The 17,490-nt window shown below is 50.6% G+C and overlaps 1 protein-coding gene across 2 annotated transcripts in view; it reads right to left on the bottom strand.

Annotated features, from left to right (window-relative positions):
• Positions 1–17,490, bottom strand: part of SERAC1 (serine active site containing 1) — a 37,535-nt gene that overhangs the window by 1,938 nt on the left and 18,107 nt on the right. For both annotated transcript variants that reach the window (XM_058661538.1, XM_004595451.4), the window contains exons 8-16: positions 16,618–16,746; positions 11,503–11,616; positions 8,769–8,931; positions 7,700–7,850; positions 6,316–6,457; positions 5,229–5,323; positions 4,203–4,300; positions 2,998–3,180; positions 133–276 (exon numbers count right to left, since the gene is read on the bottom strand). In XM_058661538.1, the coding sequence (XP_058517521.1) occupies positions 133–276; positions 2,998–3,180; positions 4,203–4,300; positions 5,229–5,323; positions 6,316–6,457; positions 7,700–7,850; positions 8,769–8,931; positions 11,503–11,616; positions 16,618–16,746 (1,219 nt within the window). The remainder of the gene's footprint in view (positions 1–132; positions 277–2,997; positions 3,181–4,202; positions 4,301–5,228; positions 5,324–6,315; positions 6,458–7,699; positions 7,851–8,768; positions 8,932–11,502; positions 11,617–16,617; positions 16,747–17,490) is intronic.

Raw genomic sequence — 17,490 nt, 5'->3', positions numbered from 1 at the left:
AACAGCAAAGCCTAACAGAACTAGAAGCTTCAGAAACCCCTGAGACGCGGAACTGTACGCAGAAGCTGCCACTGACAGAACGCGGGCAGCCACCGGCCAGGCAGCCAGTGGCCCGGCTGAGAGGGACCATACCTGCTGACTCCACGGGCACCACGTGGAGCTTGATCATGCTGCCAATGTAGGTCGGCAGTGTTTCCACAAAATTCAGCACCTGGAAGTTTTTGTCTTTAGCGAACTCCAGGAAGTCATCCTGTAGTGTTTTAAGTGCAGGTGAATCTGTAAAATGATGGAGAACATTGTATTTTGACCCAACATTGTATTTTGACCCAACTCATAATTTTAAGAAAACATCACCTTGGACATGCATTTCGAGGGCAGCTCAGGGGTGTCTTGGGTTCCCTGCCAGGAAGCTCTGTGCACTTGAGTAAAGGCGTGGAGCCCAACTCAGAACTCAGAGGACAGCCAGTCCAAGCAGGGGACAGAAAAGGGTCAGTGGGCAGTCTGGTGTGGGGACTACATGGGCCTCTCAGTCTACAGGATGACTGCCACCCACTGCCCACTAAGCACAGCACCCCGCAACAGCAAGGCCCGAATAACCGTGGGGTGTTCTCCCCCTCCAGGGTAACCCCAAAGCATCAGGGATGGGAGGAAGCTCACGAGAAGCAACCACAGACACGGGAGAGCTAAACGAGTAAGCGGCACTTAAAACCACCAACGAAAAGCACTCTCTCCTGAGTCAGTTCAGAGTGATCAGGAAGGTGATGGAACCACAAGAGGAGGACAGTGTAAGGTCGACCAGAGAACAAGACTGCAGGGGAGTGTTTGGCAGTGCCAGTGCTGTGGTGTGGCAGACAACGTCATGTGGGTGGTGCTTGGAGTCCGGATGTCCACTTCTTATCCAGCTCCCGGCTGGTGGCCTGGGAAGCAGAAGATGGCCCAAGTGCTTGGGCCCCTGTATCCACACGGGAGACCCAGAAGGAGTGCCTGGCTTCGGATGGGTGCAGCTCCAGTCGTTATGGCCATTTGGGAGTGAACCAACGGATGAAAGACCTCTCTCTGTCTCTCCCTCTCTCTCTAACTCTGCCTTTAAATTAAATACATCTTTATAAAAAGATGCTAGTTTGGATAGCTGTATCCTCAGAAGCCTGGGTTCTAGTCCCAACTCAACAGCCAACTGAGTTTCCTGCACATCCTGGGAGGGGGTAGGTAATGGCTCATATTACAACTAAGTTCCTAACTTCTGCTGGACCAAAGCCTGGCTTTTGAAAACATACATGGAGTGAACCAGAGAATGGAGGTCAGTCCATCTGTCTCTTTTCTTACTCCTTTTCAAATAAAAAAAAAAGCAATTTAATGCACCTTAAAAGTTTATTAAAATTCAACAGAGGTTTAAGATAGAAATCCAAGGGACTGGTGTTGTGGCACAGCCAGTGAAGCCACTGCCTGCAACACTGGCACCCCAAACAGCACCTGTTGAAGTCCCGGCCTGTTCTCCTTCTGGTCCAGATCCCTACTAATGCACCTGAGACAGCAGCAGAAATGGCAAGGCCCTGCCACCCCGGGGGAGACTTGGACAGAGGGCAGACCCCTGCTTCAGCCTGGTCCAGTACTGGTTGCTGCAGCCATGTGGGATATGAACCAGCAACGAAAGTGTTCTCTGCCTCTCTGACTCTTTAAGTCTGCCTTTCAAGAACACAAAATAAATGCTTAAAAACACACCAAGAACATCTCCACAAGCCAGAAAAAGGAACAAATGGCAGAAAGACAATGCGCATTAGAGGTTCACACTGGGGAGGTCTAATGCCGATTAACAGGTGTTCCAGAGAGAAAATGTCTGTTCATCTCAATAAGTTTAGCACTTTCTAATTCACATGCTAGAAATCTCGAATGCCTATTTATGGAATAGCAGTTGATTTCTCAGACCCATTGGAAAACAGTCTACTGCTGCTTTGGAATGATATTTAAACATTACATAAATTTCCTAAACATTTATTTTTATTTTTTTTAAAGATTTTATTTATTTTATTACAGTCAGATATACAGAGAGGAGGAGAGACAGAGAGGAAGATCTTCCGTCTGATGATTCACTCCCCAAGTGAGCCGCAACGGGCCGGTGCGTGCTGGTCTGATGCCGGGAACCAGGAACCTCTTCCGGGTCTCCCACGCGGGTGCAGGGTCTCAATGCATTGGGCCGTCCTCGACTGCTTTCCCAGGCCACAAGCAGGGAGCTGGATGGGAAGTAGAGCTGCCGGGATTAGAACTGGCGCCCATATGGGATCCCGGGGCTTTCAAGGCGAGGACTTTAGCCACTAGGCCACGCCGCCGGGCCCAATTTTCCTAAACATTTAAGACAAAATTATTGCTACATTTGAATAAATAATGGCATAAGAACAGAAAAAGTATCAGGGGCCTGGCACGATAACCTAGTGGCTGAGCCTTTCCCTTGCGTGCGCCGGCATCCCATATAGGCAGCAGTTCGTGTCCTGCCTGCTCCACTTCCCATCCAGCTTCCTGCTTGTGGCCTGGGAAAGCACTGAAGAATGGCCCAAAGCTACGAGGGAGACATTGAAGAAGCTCCTGGCTCCTGGCTTTGGATCGGCTCAGTTCCAGCCGTGTGGCTACTTGGGGAGTGAACCAGCAGACAGAGAAAGATTTCCTTTCTCCTTCTCTCTATAAATCTGACTTTCCAATAATAATAAATACAAAATATAAATACAAATATTAAAAAAAGAATAAGTAGCAAAACTAAACTGAAACTAAAATGTTTCCAAGGAGAATCTGAGCCCATTATGCACAAAACATTAAACGGGACAGAAAAAAGTGTCTTCAGAAAGTTTGTGGAGAGCGTATATTACTGCAAAACTGCATGGACTGTGCAGCTGCACCAAAACGACCTCTGCCCCCCGCTTCAGGAGCTTTCTGGAGTCCCCTGGCAGTCTCCTCTCCTGGACCGGCGGGAGGAGCCCCAGCTCCCCTCAGGGCCCCAGGAAGTCTCACCCTTGCTGAGCTCCTTGACCTCGAGCGAGGGGAAGAGCAGGTAGCGGATGTTCACCGAGTACTCGGCCAGGTGGGAGCCGTGGTGGGGGACGCTGTAGAAGATCATGCCCCTCGTGTTGTTGATGACCGTGCGCATCTCCGGCTTCTTGGCCGCCTCCACCAGCATCTTCTTGACCAGAAGACCTGGCCCCGGGGAAGCAGGACACACATAGAAGCTCGTCTCAGTCCCTCCATGACTTAAAACCAGAAAACCCAAGGCACAACAGGAGGAATGGGAAGAGGTGCTTGCTTTAAAAGAGCGAGACCCCCAGTTCTCAGCACAAGAAGCACGGCCTAATGCTGCCAACACCCTGGAACATCCCTGATCCCCACGGACTGGGACGACTCTGCAAGGCCACCTGCAGACCACACGCTGCTAGCCCTGGACCTGCAGTCCCACTTATGCATGCCAGGTGGCCTCAGCTCCGGTGACCTAGGATGGCAGCGACACAGCACCAAGCAGGCCTCTATGGGAAACACCCCCACCACGGCACGCCAGGCTTCTGTGGGAAATGCGAGCAGAAGTTGCCCCTCTGCCATCCTTCTACCAGGTCTGGAACCAAGAGTGAGACACACGAACTCCAGAAACAACGAGAGCAGATCTGGGCACGCCAACAACCATGTCTACTTGTCTCCCGGCAAAAGCCTAGCTCAAACCAGATGCCGACGTGACACTTGCAGCCCCTTCCCTGGCTGAGCTGGGCAGGGCTGTGGGGTGCCTGTCTGCAAGGCATACAGGGGCAGAGCAAGGGCATGGGGGAGCAGCCACAGACAGGCCTCCCACGCCCCCTCAGGGGGACTGGCACACATGTCACTGGGGGCTGTGGGTGGGGACACCCAGGACAGTCCCTGCGATGCAGAGGACAGGGAGGAGGAAGGGAGCCCAGGGTCAGACAGAAGGCTTCCAGCTGGCCGACGGACGCTGCCCACAGCCATTCATCCCCAGGATGCGATGACCCATGCCTTCCTGAACGGCTCATGAGGAGCTGTCCTTTCCCCCAGACCAATGGCGAGGAAGGAGAGGAGTGGTTGTCAGAGTTCTGGTCCAGTTAAAGACGCAAGCCTAGGGGTGGCAAGGTCCACCAGATGAAGATAGGAACATGAGGGCAGTCAGCATGGTGGACAGGCCGCTGGCCACATGCCATGGTGGGAGGGACCACGCTTACCTCCCATGCTATGTGACACCCAGATCATTGGCCGGTCCCCAACGCCGGCAGCCCTAAGCTTCCGAAGGAGCTCATTGCTTCTGAATGCGATGGACTTCCTGAACAAAACAGAGACAGCAGGCATGAGGTGAGGCCGGGGTCTCCACATGCTTCTTATAACTGTCACACTGCTATGTTCCAGAGTGAGGAACACCTGTGAGCTAAATTTCTGAAATCTCTCTCTCCTGATAGCTTTATGTTGGCATAACCAGGAATATCTGTTTACAGGTGCTGTTTGGGTGTCTTACTGTGCCCAGTTGGTTCTCAGGGGTCAAGGCCTGGCCTCATCCCCCTGCCCTGTGCCAGTTACATGTTCCCTTTATCATTCCAACACCTGTCAACATCAGCACCACAAAGATTGCTCCCTCTGGCTGCTTGTAGTCCTTGCATGTACATGGAAGACGCTAAGCTTTCCTTGTGTCAGCTGGCCACTCAGGAACTGTAGGAAGCTCCTAGCATCAAGAGGCCCAGAAGAAATATTTTTTAAGTTGAAAACAGAACTCTAAAACCATCTGTGTGAAGTGTCTAACTGTTTGCCTCTGGACACCTTTCTTCAAAAGGAGCCTGGGTGTCTCACTCCCTCACCCTGATACCCATCCAGACCACCTGCGTGGGGTCTGGTCCAGATGCAGTTTGCTGGTGTGGATTAGAGGGGCTCCCTCTATCTGCAGAGGGAGCACCCAGGCCAGGCACACAACCTGCCAAGGCTCCCCAAGCCCAGCCTCAGGCTCTCCACCTCCCCCACACCAGGGGGGATGCCTGCCCATGGCTGCAGAACCCACAGACCTCAGCTATCACAGCTGTACAGCAGCCAGGCTGGGAACCCAACAAGGTGGGCCACTCCTACTTCACTGTGCAGTCAGAGCTCAACCCATTCATTTCTTGCATGGACATCCCACCTGTGGCATCTGAAGGTTGGAAATAACCTCCCACCTGCCAGGACCCGCATGCAGCCTGGGCCCCAGAGCCTCTCCCCTCTCACATTACCTTTCCATAGGGCACCGGGCCCGCCAGTCACTGAGGCTGGTGTCGTACTCCACCGATATGATGCGCAGAGCGGGACAGTCTTTTGCTAGCCATGTCTGCACCGAACAGAAGGCACACGAGCACCATGGCAGTCCCCACCACCAACCTGGGCCCTGCTAGCAACTGCACCTTACAACTGAAAGCCCCCTGCAACGCTGACCTCTAGCTAACCTGGGCATCAGAACCAAGTCAAGAAGATGGCAAAAAAAACCACAAACATGCACTGTGTTATCTTTGTGTGTTCCCAACGTGACATCAAGGGCATCAAGGTGTCAGGAGGATGGCCAGGGGCCAGGCCCATGCTGCGGGGAAGACCCACGCCAGGCAGCAGTCAGATGTAAGACTGGCTCCCAAGGACTCACATCCCCAGTAACATCCATGCTCCACCTCTGAGGACACAGTGTGCCAGGGTGGTCGGTGCAAACCCTGAGGTCATTACCTCGGGCCCTCAGTGAGACGAGGCAGGAGTGCAAGGTGCTGGCATGCCTTTGTATGTGGGCAGTCTGTGAGAGGGAAAGCATCAGCGGACATGAGCCACATGTCCGTGGCACTAACAAACTGGGCTTATGGGATGCCCTCCCCGGCTAAGGCTCTCTGCAAGAAGTAACGTCAAAGAATGACTTCTCTAGAATCTTCCTAGTACTATAGTTACATGAAGGAGTGAGCCACTACAGCCGAAGAGCATGTTCAGCAGCTCTCGCCTAGTTTCACTTGATGGAATATTCTTACTGCACCCTAAACAGAAATTACACGATTGGGGTGATGAGCTGTGGCCAACTATGTGACATCCTAAAAATGTCCCTAAGGAAGAGATCCTGGGGAAAAAAAAAAGTCAGCAAGCCATGGTGAGGGCTGTGATAGCCACCCTGCCCCAGGGTGCTGTGCCGGGGGCCTGTCAGGGGTGACGTGCCCTGCCCCAGGGTGCTGTGCCAAGGGCCTGGAAGGGTGATGGCCCTGCCCCAAGGTGCTGTGCCAGGGGCCTGGAAGAGTGATGGTCCTGCCCTAGGGTGCTGTGCCAGAGGCCTGCAGGGTGGCACACCCTCCTTACCTTGGGCCAGCATGTTGTATACCTGTCTTCATCCTCCACAGCCTTTCCAATTATAGCCTGTTCGCTGTCCTGCTGGCGCCAGGTTTTGAATGCTGCTCCCATAAGGCCATGAATAAAAAGGACATCGGCTTTAATGGGCTGACTGACAGGAGAGAGTTTTAAAAAAAAGCAGAATAAATGTATTACTGCTATGGCAGCAATTGACATAGCATCCTCTGTGAACAGCACATTAGCAGGTGTAGCTGTTGTCAAATAAAACGCAACCAACAGTGGGTACGGGACACACAGGGCTGCCGAGGTGCCCTGGGGGGATACAGAGGGGTGCCGAGGTTGTCCTGGGGGGAGGACACACAGGGCTGCCGAGGTGCCCTGGAGGGACACACAGGGCTGCCGAGGTGCCCTGGAGGGACACACAAGGGTGCCGAGGTGCCCTGGCGGGGGGACACACAGGGCAGCCAAGGTGCCCTGGAAGGGGTTTTGGCAAAGGCATACTGTTCACTGCTCTCCCGATAAATGTGGAGGAGGGGCCTCGAGCCAGGCAGACCAACTATAGCTGAGGGCAATGACTGGACATGTGTCAGATGCCACAGGCATGCTGCCCTCTAAAATAAAAAGGTGGCACACATCAGTGAATGTATCTAAGGCATAAGATAAGGGATCTGCAAATACAGGTTTAAAGTCAGTGTGTTTCAAAGAGATTTTCAAAAACTTACTAAGGAAATTTGATGACTATCAGAAAGAGTGCAAAAGAGATTTTAAAGAAACATCCTTTAGATACAACATATTAAAAATTATAGGTTGTACATTTAGTAGCAAGTTAAAGTACATACAAAATTTTTCAATACATTTGTAAGATACCTTGCCATAATATTTCAGATTGGAATTAGCCAGTCAATCCAGGATGCGAATGTTTTAAAACTTGCTATTTTTTGAGGAGTTTTAAGAAGAATTTTTTGAATACCCAAAGTATGTACCCAGTTTTCACTGTAGTCTTTTCTACGCTTGTTGTCTCAGCAAGGATACAATTGGGCTAGAGCAGCAATAACTTGAAGGTGCATTTGACAATGAACACAATGTCCCTACCCTCCTAGACAGAACACCTCCCAGAAGGCAAAGCAGCTACACACACTCATCCAAGTAAAAACCGCCCTGACAGGAGGGAGATCCGCTCTGCAGAGCGCGCCAGGACAGGCTGAAAGATGGGGGAAGTGTGCTTCCAGCAGCCACCAGGTCACACCCCGCCAGTCCTCCTGAGGCCACCAGGTCACACCCCGCCAGTCCTCCTGAGGCTCCCTGCAGTACACACAGCTTCTGACTCCGTACAGGAACTAAACACATCTAAGTCACACACAAAACAACACAGAGGTGCCTGCTGGCTCCCCACCTGGTGCGACACTGGGGGTGCAGCACGTACACGCCGTCCTGGTACTTCTCCTGCACAGTCTCCCGGTCCAGATTGGCCAGGGTTCTGGCAGCATGGGAGGCCTCCATTATGTGGCAAGACTTCAGTGCTTCCGCCATGAGGGAGACCCAGCCTGGCGAGAAACGAGCCTGGTGAGCTGCTAAGACGCTGACCCATCACCTCACCCCACCCAGGGAGGCTCCACAAACACGGAGGGGCTGGCCGCGGTGACTGCTGGTCATCTGTGTCTCCAGGACGGCGAGAGGCCAGCTGGCCAGAGCGCCTACTTGCCAAAGCTGGGACATCAGGCATCAAGCAGAAAACACAGGGGTAAGCTACAGACCATTTACAAATAGGGATCCACGCACCTGCTGATAAGGAGAGAGGAGGGTGGGAAGGAGCAGAGGGGGGGACAGCCAGGTGGCTCCTGCATAAGGCCAGAGGGGACAGAGAGAGACCACCCAGAACTCCCAACTTGCTCGGATCAAAGGAAAAACAGAATCATGAGAAAAATCCCAGGGAAGGAGAGAAGATGGGAGGATGCGGGAATGGGAGGAAGGAAGGGCAGGAGGGTGGGAGGGTGGCGGGAGGCAGGGATGTGTGTTAGTGTGTGTGAGCACACACACACGTGCATGCATGCAGAAAGAGGGTGAGAAGGCTTATGCTTCTGGTAGACCATCAAATGCTGGAAAGCAATGGGGAGGGTGTGCTAGGACAGGGACGTGGTCGTGTGGCCACCATCAGGTACAGATGGGATCAGAGAAGTGATCTCAAGTATCCGCCCACAGCTTCTTAGCTGCAGGGGGACATGAACCATACCATGGGCCTCTGTTTCATCTGATGATGCTCCCTGGTTAACCCAGCCCCACCGGAAATCAAATAGCCCATCAGATGGTTACCATGGCAGCACTATCTCTCTTGGGTCATGCACACACTGATTATCCTGGCTGTGGGACATGAGGACCCTTTCAAGCCCTAAGCACAGCCTGTGGAAATGACCCCTCTATGAGCGATGGAGGCGGGGGACCCAAGGGCCAACCGATGCCTGTACCTGATCGCACAATGGTGGGGTGCAGGTGCTCGTTCAGGGCCATGTTCCCGACGATCCGCAGGATGTTCCTCTGCACTTTCGGGCAGTCCTTGTGAAGCTGGTATAGCCTCTGCAGCAGCTGCAAGCCGCCATTGGCTTCGATTTTATCACAGTGCGTAGCGATCTGGAGCAACAGGTGAGTGAAGGCTCAGTTCACATGGCACAGTCTATGTGAGCTGGCAGCACCGTGGTGGCGGGAGCACCAGGGAGGTCACCCACAGCTCCCGCCTTCCTCAGCCCTAGCTAGGGGAGCAGCTTCAAAGTCCTCAGGGAAAAATACTCCACCAACGCCTTTCTCAGTAGGACTTCCAAGCCTTATTCTGAAGTCACTCTACCAAGCGCCTGCTTCCTCTATGACAAAGCTGTTGGTGTCTAGAGTGAGACTGGGGCTTACAACCCCTGGCTGTGACTCGGAGGGCTGTGCCTCGGCACACAGGGACTCGAGCAGATGGGAGCACACGCTACCTGCGCCCTACTCCCAGCACACATGACGCCCACGGCCTTGGGGTTGGCCCAAAGCTCAGGAGCTGCAAACATACTTTTTTAGAAAATGAAACATTGAAGAAAATGGGACTTCGGTTGCTAAAAAGAGAAAGAAAAGGAAGCGAGAGGAGAACCAAAATTGACACAGGTTTTTAATTAATTATTGTAATTAATGTCACAGTGGGTACAGCCTTGTCTGTTACTGATATGGAATCACGTCACACAGATGGGATCATTCTCATTTATAAATTTTTAAAAAGATTTATTTATTTATTTTTATTGGAAAGTCAGATTCACAGAGAGGAGACATAAGAGAAAGATCCTCCGTCCAATGCTCACTCTCCAAGCTGCAATGGCTGGAGCTGAGCTGATTCGAACTGCACCCACGCGGGTGCAGGGCCCTAAGGCCTTGGGCCGTCCTCTACTGCTCTCCCAGGCCACAAGCAGGGAGCTGGAAGCGAAATGGAACAGCCAGGACATGAACCAGTGGCCACATGGGATTCTGGTGCACGCAAGATGAGGACCCAGCCACTGGGCTACTGTGCCAGGCCCCTAAATGGTTTTTTAATGTCTTTTTTTTTCAACTCTAAGTACATTGGAAAGCATGCCTTTTAGACATCTTTCAGCAAGACATGTACTACCTGGATCTGTCACATGCCATCTATGGCGCTTTGTCCTCACAACAGCCCACTGCTGCAGAAACTGCCCCAAGCCATAGTAGCTGGGCTGGCCTCCCAGCGTCCCTCTTGCTCACAGCCCTGCACTCCCCGGCTTGAAGCTCGGCTCTTCATCTCACGTGGGAACAGAGTGGCCAGAAAACATCACACTTGCAAGCCACATGGGGTGGCTCCCAGAAGTAAGAAGTTTGGAAACTCTAGGCTGGTGCTCTAGTGATGTGGAGTGATAGGAGTGAACCCCTCACACCAACCTCAACAGAGACACAGGCTGCACCTGGCAACGCTGCCCTGCACGCCAGCTCTACCAGGCAACACTGACAAGAGGCAAGCAGGGAGCGTGCACATGCCCCACTGCCCGGGCACTGTCTGTGCCCTGTGAGCATAAGGCTGATATTATCTTTTAAAGTGTGAGGCTGGCACTGTAGTTTAGTGGGTAAACTGCCACTTACAATGCCAGCATTCTGTATGAGCTCCAGTTCAATTCCTGGCTGCTCCCATTCAGTCCAGCTCCCTGTTAACGGCTTAGGAAAGCAGAGGAGGATGGCCCAAGGGCCTGGGCCGTTACACCCATGTGGAAGAACCAGAAGAAGCTTCTGGCTCCTGGCTTCAGCCTGACCTAGCCCCACTATCACAGCCATTTGGGGAGTGAACCAGCAGATGGAGGACCTCTCTCCCCGCCTCTTTCTAATGCTGCCTTTCAAATACACAAATCTTTAAAAAAATTAAACTATAATCATCATGAAAAAGGTGCCATAATGCTAAAAACTTTGAAAATCATAGTATAGGTTTTATAGTGCAAAAAAAAGTCATCTAACATACCCTTTTCTTCTCTCGCCACATCTTTGGCAGCTGTTTGAGTGATCATACTGATCACACTCTGTGTATAAACGACCTGCAGAAGGCAGTGGAACACAGAGCTCAAAGGTGAATGCCGCGTTTACCCGGCATTCTTTATGTGCAACCAAGATTAAACCTATTCATAGAAAAACTTAGCACAGGGTCCGGCGCCGTGGCCTAGCGGCTAAAGTCCTCGCCTTGAAAGCCCCGGGATCCCATATGGGCGCCGGTTCTAATCCCGGCAGCTCACTTCCCATCCAGCTCCCTGCTTGTGGCCTGGGAAAGCAGTCGAGGACGGCCCAATGCATTGGGACCCTGCACCCGCGTGGGAGACCCGGAAGAGGTTTCTGGTTCCCGGCATCAGACCAGCACGCACCGGCCCGTTGCGGCTCACTTGGGGAGTGAATCATCAGACGGAAGATCTTCCTCTCTGTCTCTCCTTCTCTCTGTATATCTGACTTTGTAATAAAAATAAAATCTTTAAAAAAAAAAACTTAGCATAAATGAAACTCATATAATGGTGCTTAGTCATGATTATCATGTCCAACAAGTAAAAAGGGAAAAGGCAGACATTTTCAAACAACTGAAAATTATCCTTTCCAGTGAGCTAGGATTACTTTTCTTGCATGAATCAGCCTATATAGTATTGTTGTTTTGATGTAATCACAAAAGTCCCTGCTGGAAAACGTGTGTATTACCTCCGAATGCTTCACCATGGCTTCTAGACAGAACATCTCCACTGAGGCTGAAGGGACTTCGCCGAAGCTTTCAGCGTAAGGAAGGCCGTTCCCTCCGAAGCACCAAAGGCCACCCTGAAACCAAGACATTACAGAGTTCAGGGAAAAACAACAATTTCTCAACAGAAAAGTCCCCAGACTTTTTTTTTTTTAATCTCAAAACACTGTCGAAACTTAAAGGGAAGTGTAAAGAATTGAAGCACATGGAATTGCTCCCAGGAGAGTGATTTTTTCATTTTTTCACCTTTGAGCTTCTTCCCATTGTTTGACATCGTTTCCAGCGTCCTCCTGTCTCAAAGCCCGGCCCCACCCGTGCTTCCTCGCCGAGCAAGAAACCCCAGTGTCGCTCTTAGTGTTCTCCTATTCTCTCAAAAATCCAAAACTGGGTTATTTTTCTGATTATGCTAATAGAATACACTTAAAGTAAAATAATCAATACATTTTTAAAAAGATTTGTTTTATTTTTATTGGAAAGGTAGATATACAGAGAGGAAGAGAGACAGAGAAGAAGATCTTCCGTCCGTCCCATGGTTCACTCCCCAAGCAGCCACAACGACTGAAGCTGAGCCAATCTGGAGCCAGGAGCCAGGAACTCTTCCGGGTCTCCCACATGGGTGCAGAGTCCAAAGGCTTTGGGCCATCCTCGACTGCTTTCCCAGGCCACAAGTAGGGAGTTGGATGGGAAGTGGGGCAGCCGGGATTAGAACTGGTGCCCATATGGGATCCCAGTGCACACAAGGTGAGGACCTTAACCACTATGCTATCGTGCCAGGCCCAATAACCAATATTTTTAACAAAAGAAAGAAAAACACTGCTGGATGGATTAGACACCGACAATATGACATGTGAACTAATTCTTCCCAGGTTGGAATTCAAATTCATAAAAGAATAAAGAATAGTCAGATGAGTTGTGAAACAAAGAAGTGAAAACTATTCCGAATAGATATGAAAACATGTTGAGGGGAGAATGGAAACTTCTCAGCTTGGTTCAAGGGCTGCCGTCAACGACAGCACGCCACCCGCCGGCAGTGAGCAAACCAACAAAGGCGCAGAACAACCATACCACTTGTGCAAGCAACACTCATGCCACTCGCATTCCTCCTCTTGCCACGGCGACCTCCTGAGGGAACAAGCCTGACACTGGCCATACACACAGCATAGCCTGCTTGGAGGACAGCCCGGCAGCCACTGTCAGAGCAGCACCTTCCAATCCCACACTCAGGTGGAGGCACAGACGCCCACGCTCATCCACTGTGGATGGCCGATGACAACAGAAGGGCTGAAAGCCACTTCATCTCCATCAGGGGAGGGGGGCGCGCAACGCGTGCTATGCAGCTGAGGAGAGAGGTGTCTGGTTTAGTAGTTAAAACATGAGTTAAAGAGTCAGCATTGTGGCACAGTGGGCTAAGCTGCCACTGGCAACAATAGCACCCCTTACAGATACTGCTCTATATTTTGGCTGCTCCATTTCTGATCCAGCTCCCTGCCAACGTGCCTGAGAAAGTAGTGGAAGACAGCCCACATGGGAAACCTGGATGGAGTTCCTGGCTCCTGCCTTGGGCCTTGCCCAGCCCTGGCTGCTGCAGCCATTTAGGGAAGTGAATCAACAGATGAAATATTCCTCTCTGCCTCCCTTAACTCCACACTGTAAATCAATCAATCTTAAAAAAAAAAAAAAGCATGAGTTGAGATGCCCATATTCCACAGGAGTGGGTTTAACTGCCAGCTCCTGAGCCCGATTCCCACTAGCACAGACCTAGCACACGGCAGCAGATGGTGTGCTCCCAACATGGGAGACCCACACTGAGTGCCCAGTATCAGCCCAGCCATGTCCTATATACTGCAGGCACCTGGAGAGCGGAATGGCAAATGAGAGCTCTGTCTTTCCCTGGGCCTCTGCTTCTCAAACACTCAATGAAAATACTCGAGTTTTTCCATATACTGATGTGTACCAGTCTGTAAGTTGAGTCCTTAAGGGAGAGTGTGCGAGCAGGTGCTGAGTAGAGTCTACACAGGTTGTCATTTATGTGTGTGGGGGGGAGGGGCAGACAAAGGGACAGAGTGAGGCGTGGGAAGATGGGGGAGGGGGATATGGATTTCTGTCTCCTCCAAGCTTCACCTTGGAACCTGGACCCTAAATGCAGACTCTCAGACAGCTGTCTGGCTAACGAGGTAACTGCCAGGAAGTCTTTTCAAGCATCCGTACAGAAAGCCCAGCGTTTTCTCCAGGAAATACACTTAGGATGTAGAAGGTTCTAGAGTCAAGTTACAAGGTCCAGGGCTCCAAGTAATTTCTGGTCAGATTTTCTTCACGCCTTCTCCAACACAGTATTGCTCGAGGCTTGAAGATGCCCGGCTCTCAAAAGGCCCCCGCCGTCGGGACTTCTGAGGCCACCCTCTCTAGCACACAGGGAACGGCAGGAGGGACAGCCTTTCCCACATACACAACACCATGGTCTGGCATCTTCCCGTCACCTGAGCTCTCTCTCAATTTTTTTTTAAAGACCAAATATGCCTATTTGTTCTGTAATGTACATTCCAGAGCCACATTGTAAAAGATATAATAACTCAGAATCTTTGCCTTCTTTTCCATGCTATCAGTCAGTCAGCACTGAGAAGAATAGATTGAAACCTATTTTTAATTTTAATATTTAATATTGTTTAATATTTAATATTTTTGTTTTTAAAAAACAAAAAAAGCATAACCAGAGCAAACATATCTATAAAGATCTCAGAAATACCACATGCCAAATCTTATGAGTGCAAAAAACAAAACAAAACAAACAAACAAAAAACCCTCCAAATTCTTAAATAAATGTATAGGAATGTTGGAATGACAACATTAAAAAAGTAATGGGTAAGGCAGAAAAGTTTAAAGGTGCAACCAGGGATGTGGCAGGTGAACCACGGAGACAGAACAGAGGGGTGTAGCCCAGTCCCCGTGGTTGTGGCCACACAACTGTGTCTATAAATAGCCTTGACCGGCCAGCCTGACACTCTCTGATATAACACAGCCTTGCTGGCAGGAGGCTCTGCCCTGGCTTCTGTGTGCCCGATGGGAAGGGCACCTAAGAGAGTAAAGGGAAGGATAAGGAAGTGGGTAAGAAACCACTCAGAATGAGAGGCCTGTGGTTTCTCCGATGCAACTCAGACGGCACAAGGCAACACAAGGAAACAGCACACCCACAATGTACTTTAATCAAAACTTAAAATGCGTGTGGAACACTACTGAGAAATCGTAAAGATAAGTCACAAAGAGGGAAACTATGTGCTAACCATGTGTCTGAGAACACATGAAAAACTCAACAACTGACAGCAACCCATTTCAGATACACAAAACAGGGCCTAGGCTGTGGCATGGTGTGGTAGCTTAAGCCACCGCATGTGGTGCCAGCATTCCATATGAATGCTGGTTCAGTTCCGGTTGCTCCACTTCCAATCCAGCTCCCTGCTAACGTGTATACCCAACACCTGGCTTTATGACTTGGATCCTACCTTTACTAAGAAGTACCTCGGAAGAGCAGCTGATCCACATGCTAGGGCAGGAAGAACCTACAAGAGCAAGGGGTGGCTTCCTGTTGAAAACAAAGGCTTCCCCAGAGCCGGGCCACCTGACGCCTGAGAGGCCCAGATGGAGCGCCTGACCCCTGGCTTCAGCTCAGCCCAGTCCTGCTCATTGCAGCCATTTGGAGAGTGAACCAGCGGATGGGAAAACATCTCCCTGTCCCTCTGCCGTTCAAAGAAGTCAAACACATTTTTAAAAAATATGAAAAGCCTGCAGCTTCTGAGATGGGATTCAGGACTGCGGGTGCCAGGTGTGCCCCACTCTGTGGAGAGCAGGTTGAGGCCTCCAGGAAGCCCAGCCCTAGAAAGGGTTGGCTCTAGCATGACTGTCCACCAGCCCCCACACACACCAAAACAGCCTGTTCCTGCTCAGACTTGCAGGTGGCAGAAGGAGCTGCAAGGTGAGCTGGGAGAAATCACAACTCCAGAACCACACCTTAACAGAGGCACCTGCTTTTACTGTCTTACTTCTATGCAACGAGAACTCCAAACTAAGAAAGAAACACAGAGCTCTCTAAAAATGATACTCTCAAGCTATCCAGCAGAAGTGATACAAGTACTGCTCTGTAGAGATAAATTCACAAGCAGTTGAGCAAAAGTAAACTACCTAGGCAAACATTTGACCTAATGGTTAAACCCACATCCCAGCTGGATGCCTGGATTCAAGTCCTGACTCAGTTCCTGATTCCAGCTTCCTGCTAACATGCTTCCCAGGAAGCAAGCAATAGCTCAGGTCACTAGTTCCCGACCACCCACACGGTAGACCCAGATGAGCTCCTGGCTCCTGGCGTCAGTCAGTGCTAGCATCTGGCAGTGAACAAGCAGACTGTAGATCTGTCACTTACCTTTCAAATCAGCAATTCTTTCATTGAAAGAAAACAATCTGCTCAAAAATCAATGCCACCCCAAACACAGCGATACCCTACTACATTTAAAAAAATACAGAACTGTGAAAGAGGTTTTCAACTCATCAAGGAAATACATCAATGTGGAAAACAGGGTATCCCAGTAGAGATGATGATGCAGAGAGCAGACAGCTAAAGCAAGGTGGAGAAACGGATGCAAGACTCTTCCAAAGGGACACGCGCAGGGACCGTAAGTAGCTGGGCATGGGAGGCAGTGGCCAAGCAGAACCCGTAGTCTTGTGCTTAGTGACTGGGAGGAAGCTCTGTCGTTCACCGAGATGTGAGCCAGACTAAGGGAGCAAGAGCTCAGCCAGGGTTTGGGTTCCTTCCACACATTCAGAGAATTCAACACTCAAATACAGAGCTGCAGCTACAAGCAAGGCTGGGACAGCTCTTGCACATCCTGGCAGCTCAACAGTATTCTACATCCTGCAGACTACCTGCCGGGCATCCTTTCAGGTGCACTTGAAGAGGACCTGCTGGGAAACCACCGATGGTCTCTGAAGCAGAGGGAGAGCTCTTGTGGTGGCCCGCACCTCTCCTGCACACTCGGCGACAGTCTGACCCGGGAGGCAGAGGTTGTGGCTGAATGAGGAAGCAAACGAACCTTCTGAGCTGCCAGACTCTGGCTGCTCTCGCTCAGAGCCGAGGTGGTGAAGTACCGGATGCACTCATCCAGCTCCGTCTGAGGCAGAGAGGCCAGCAGCTGCCTGAGCTCCTCTTCGAGCGAAGAATCCTGCAGCAATGGACACACAAGGTCATCACATGGGAGCGTGGCCCACAGCACAGCAGCAGCACCCCATGGAATCACAGCAAAAGAAATACACACACACACACACACAAATTAGTGCTTTTAACCTTGAAAACAATCACCCCGCGAGGTCAGAGAACAGTATTGTCATGGAAAATTCTACACTTCTGCATCCACTGCTTCAGTCTGGAGTACCTACAGTAACTAGAAGCCTCGGTTTTCACTTCAGGCCGGCTTCCTGACACGTGCAGGCAAAGTGACTTACTCCACCCCTTCTGACCAGAACAACTGTTTTTTTTATATATATATACTGTTATTACTACTACATTTTTTTCTCACAATTTCTATCTCATATTTTCTCTCCTTTTTTTGTCCAAAGTTTATTGCTAATAGGGAGAAAGAGCATACCGGCCTGCCTATGTAGAAAATGAAACAAACAAAAAGGGGTTTTAGATCCTTGGCAGTGGTTCTACCAGGCATTATTCTGTGCCCCAGGGAACAGCGATGTCTGGAGATGCCTTTGGTTGTCACCACTGGGAACGTGACCTGTGCTGCCAACACCTGCAGGGCCCAGAAAGCCTCTTACCAAACTGTCAATTGTGCTGGGAAAACTCAATTCGCAGCAAATTTACAACAAGCAGCCAACTTACAGGAGTTCCTAGATCATGAAGTTACTCACTGCTCAGGGCCATAGGGATCTTTTATTAAACACTATTCAGGGCCATGCAA

This window comes from Ochotona princeps, chromosome 1 (genome assembly GCF_030435755.1).
Source record: "Ochotona princeps isolate mOchPri1 chromosome 1, mOchPri1.hap1, whole genome shotgun sequence".
Lineage (NCBI taxonomy): Eukaryota > Metazoa > Chordata > Mammalia > Lagomorpha > Ochotonidae > Ochotona > Ochotona princeps.
This window is presented reverse-complemented; position numbering and strand designations above follow the sequence as displayed.